This window comes from Opisthorchis viverrini (genome assembly GCF_000715545.1).
Source record: "Opisthorchis viverrini unplaced genomic scaffold opera_v5_176, whole genome shotgun sequence".
NCBI lineage: Eukaryota > Metazoa > Platyhelminthes > Trematoda > Opisthorchiida > Opisthorchiidae > Opisthorchis > Opisthorchis viverrini.
The window spans coordinates 1,045,235-1,049,627 of record NW_008751834.1 but is presented as its reverse complement, the minus strand read 5'-3'; the positions used below and the strand labels follow the sequence as shown (position 1 = coordinate 1,049,627).

General features: G+C 44.8%; 1 protein-coding gene across 1 annotated transcript in view; it reads left to right on the top strand.

The window, feature by feature from the left end:
• Nucleotides 1-4,163, top strand: part of T265_07615 (hypothetical protein) — a gene marked incomplete at both ends in the record, with an annotated part of 22,189 nt that extends 18,026 nt beyond the window's left edge. The window contains 3 exons of the mRNA XM_009173179.1: nucleotides 1,605-1,828; nucleotides 2,728-2,911; nucleotides 4,007-4,163. Of these exons, the coding sequence (XP_009171443.1) occupies nucleotides 1,605-1,828; nucleotides 2,728-2,911; nucleotides 4,007-4,163 (565 nt within the window). The remainder of the gene's footprint in view (nucleotides 1-1,604; nucleotides 1,829-2,727; nucleotides 2,912-4,006) is intronic.
• Between the last annotated feature and the right edge of the window lie 230 nt (nucleotides 4,164-4,393).

Sequence of the window (4,393 nt, the reverse complement as noted above, 5' to 3'; positions counted from 1 at the left end):
TGGGCCAACCTCGAGCGGGTCAGGCTTCTCGGCCGTAGCAGCGCCTAAAGACGTGCGGTATAGTGGGATCCGCGTGGATTCCTGCCTAACAGCTACGCTAGGCTTTTTAGAGTGCATGACACTCAAGGTCGGGAGGAAACTAAAGACTACAGGGTACGAGAAGCCGGCCGACACTGCGGCAGTTTTGAACTACTCGGCTGTCCATCCGAAGTTGTTATGCGCCAGTATTGCCTCAACAATGTTTAGGCGTGTAAGGGCCCTGCGCACAGACGAAGCTGATCGGACAAATTGAAGTAAAACAAACTTCGGAGTAGTGGATATCCAGCTAGCTCGATTAGGTGTCAGTTGCGAAGAATGTTGGTGCTGGAGCGAAACCCAACAGGTAATGAATCGGGACCGCTGTTATTCCATATAAACCAGGGACCTCGGAGTTCATTCGAAAACTTCTAAACGCGGCTAACAACAGTAGCCTTCCGCGCTCTGTACTAGTGCAATTGGAAGATCGCCTCCGGCAAACAGAACCGCGGAATGTGTCTACATAATTAAGTGTAACGACTGCACCAAGATTTACATAGGATAGACGGTCAGGGAACTTCACACCGGAATCAGGGAGCATAGGAGGAAAATAAACGGGCCACCGCTAAACACAGATGAATATCGAGCGCTCCTGAAAGACCCGGCAAATGGCGGAACATGAACTAGACACGGAACGCAATAGATTTAGAAAATATTGAGGTTTTGAGGCGAGGATTACGGTCCAGGCCATGAAGACTGATTGTCATAACACTCACAAGCTGACGAAACCTACCAGTGGCACCTGAGGTGAATCATCAAATGAAGCACCATGAAGGGGAGGATAAAGGAACAAGAGCCGATCGGAACTAATTTGAAACTCCAAGATTTTGGCGACCATACTAGCCGACAACAGACCTACTGCTTGGTTCCCCGTCTGCCTTAAAACCTGACCACTTTGATGGTCTGATGAAGCTTTTGTGTCGAAAGCGACACATTACCCAATTAAAAACTACCAATTGTTTACCAAACTCTGCTGAATCATTGAGATATGTTTGCTGAAACAACGTGGTAATTCTTCTTTGAGGTCCTTTTTGCAATAAGTTCTAACTTCTGCATTTCTTCCCTTCTATGCCGTCCTCTGTGATTGTTTTGGCTTTAAAAGCCAGTGCTAATTCTTATGCGCCTTTTTGACGGTGATAACTTACGACCATGAAGACACAAGTTGCTCTTTTAAGTTGTGCATTCAATGGAGCATTCTTCTGTAGGTAAAGGAACAAATTGATTCCAGCTTTTAGCCATAGCCCTTTCTGGTAATTGTGTGAACGTTGCGCTTTGGTAGTTGAACTCAGTGTCCGAACAAATTTGACCTTATTGTCTTTCTGTCAATGCCGTCATGAAGGAGGAGAGGTGTTATTTGTCCATCTTTGTCCCCTGATCTAGTTGAATCCGAAACTGTATTTTTCGAAGTATACGTTTAATCCATTATTTTTTGTGAGACTGTATAGCGAACCCCTTTGGACGCGCTGGACTTTGGTAACATTCTAGCCGTGTGATTCTGATTTTGTTATTGTTGTTATCTTCGAATCTAGGGTTGATCGCGAAGAATTTCATCTTGGCGCTTCGTTGTGGCTCGTCGATTCCAGTACGTCATTGCGTTTACGGATCGGACAAAAAGCTTTCGAATCTAGGGTCGCGAAGAATTTCATCTTGGCGCTTCGTTGTGGCTCGTCGATTCCAGTACGTCATTGCGTTTACGGATCGGACAAAAAGAAAGACCGGTTCATCGAGTTTTGCGGTGATCTGTCACAACAAGGTGTGTATAATTATATTTTGACACCTATCGACGGTTCAAATTGCCCTATATTCATCTCTGTATCTAAATTTCGTTGGATTTTGAGGATTTCGGATTCTAACGACTATTCGAAATGTAGGACTCTAGTAAATTAATGATCCTCCCAATCTCTGTAATGCTCGTTGAACGTGTCCAAAGCCTTGGATCTGGAAATGGCGTGGTTATTTTAATGTCTCCATCACCACGTTAAATTACGCTTACTAACCCGATATACACTGGCAACACGCTATTGTACTATTTTCATTTCGGAGCAAAGCATCAGTGTTGTACGCTGATGGTACGCTGTCCATGATGTTAAATCGGTTAGTGCTGCACAAGCTGGCGCTGCTGTGTGTTGAGCTTGCGTCAAGAAGACCCAGTGTTGAAGGCGCGAATATACTCTACAGAGGGTCCGTGATCCAAGCCCAACCGCAGCACCTCAACTGCTCTTGTTCAGGCTTGGGCAGCCTAACCGCACTTCACCCGTCATGCCTCCTTCGAGAGATACTCTAGGATCACTTGGATTGATGATTGTTAGCATTTGATCCGTAAAAAATATCGGTTTTCTACTAAATCTCGCGTGACGACTTCCGAACTGTCTTAGCAGATGAGAGTGGCCTCCCACATAGGTGAAGGGCACATGGGAGTTGGAATACCCTACGTGTATCGAGTGCTGTTCGTTAATAACAGCTGGTTGCATGTATAGCAAAAAGTCTACTCCGGTAGTTTTCATGGATGACGCTCTGAAGCTTCATTACATCGTTTGCCCACTTTATCGTTTACCTCCTTTCCCTATGGAAAATTTAATAGCCCTGGAACCACATGTATATATTTATGGAACTTAAAAGAAATTGCTCTTCTGGTTTCGCTCGTTTTGTTAGTCGATTCCGCAAATCCTTCGAATTTGATTATTACCTTCCGTGGTCTCTGTCGTCCCGTGGATCCTGCATGCACATCAGTTATTAACCACCAGGAGGTCTGTAAGCATTCTCAGGACAACCCACGATTGTATTTCACTTTGCGGCTTTCACCTGGGGACTTTCAAATCACCGAAGCTGTCGGGAAGTGAGTTGTTTTATTCGGAGTTTTACTGCTAATCTTATTTTGGCTTCTATTTTGCATGCTGGATGTTAATTATGTGCGTGGTATCCTGAAGGCCGTGCTCACAGCGATTAACGAGTATGGAGCGATAGGGTTGCTGTAAAGCAACTGTAGAAAAAGAACCAGGGCGTCTTCCTGTTTATAGGCCTTGCTCTGTGCACTGAATTGATGATGGTTGTCATACAATGGTCGATCTATTTACAACTCTCCTCCCGAGCAGTGCGCGCCTTGGGGACCGACCGAAATCAGTACGTGATTGCGTTTACGGATCGGACAAAAAGCTTTACCGGTTCATCGAGTTTTGCGGTGATCTGTCATAACAAGGTGTGTATAATTATATTTTGACACCTATCGACGGTTCAAATTGCCCTATATTCACCTCTGTATCTAAATTTCGTTGGATTTTGAGGATTTCGGATTCTAACGACTATTCGAAATGTAGGACTCTAGTAAATTAATGATCCTCCCAATCTCTGTAATGCTCGTTGAACGTGTCCAAAGCCTTGGATCTGGAAATGGCGTGGTTATTTTAATGTCTCCATCACCACGTTAACTCGTTTTTACCGGAGGAAATTTGGCAGTTACAGTAAACTGGCGCGCACAGCTGCCTTCTAGAACTGCTCTGTGTGAGACACGCCAACCTGATCCTCAAAATGTCGGTGTGTAGTCTAGTATGTGTGAGACATAGTTTTGTGTTTGCATGACTCTGCAGAAGTCTTTCCGCCGATGGTTTGAAATCACGGTTCAGGTATTCCCATCAAAGACTCGTGATACCCACTTTCGTCCCACATTAGCGATAACACCTCTACGAGATGGCAGTGAGGGGGACCTCTTCAGTAGGGATTACCCATGTAGCAAACCTTTTGGAGGTTTTTCGAGGAGAATACGGAGAGACAAGGCCAGGCCGGTCAATTCGTACCGTCCGGGTTCGTTCCTAGTGAGCTATTGGAATAAGTCTTCCGCCTCATGCATTATCCAATCGATACTAGCTGAAGGTTACCGTAATCCCCGTTCCTTGTGTTCATCACTCGTCTGTCCGCTTATTTTTGTTCCTTGTAGTTTCCAAACGCTCCTGGGTTACAAGGCAGATGATCTTGTCCACAAACAACTCAAGGATTTGGTTGCACAACCTTGTCGTGATGTCATTGATCGTGCTTTGTTTGAAGGTACTGTTCCTATATCAGATTCACTAATCTTTCTTGCGGACAAGGACTGACTAGAAAATACGAATGTGCATCCCCTAGGTTCAGGTAATCATACAATGAGACCTAACTAGTGACCATAGGTTGTTAGCACATTAGCTCCGATAAAAGGAACTTTTTAACTGAAAAGTAAAACAAATATCCAAAAGCCAAGCAGAAGGCTGGTTGTTCGGTTGTACAGGACAGCAGCGAGCGCTCTTGCTTAACTGGTGGTGTGTTATAGAGACCAAAATAACAACTGAAC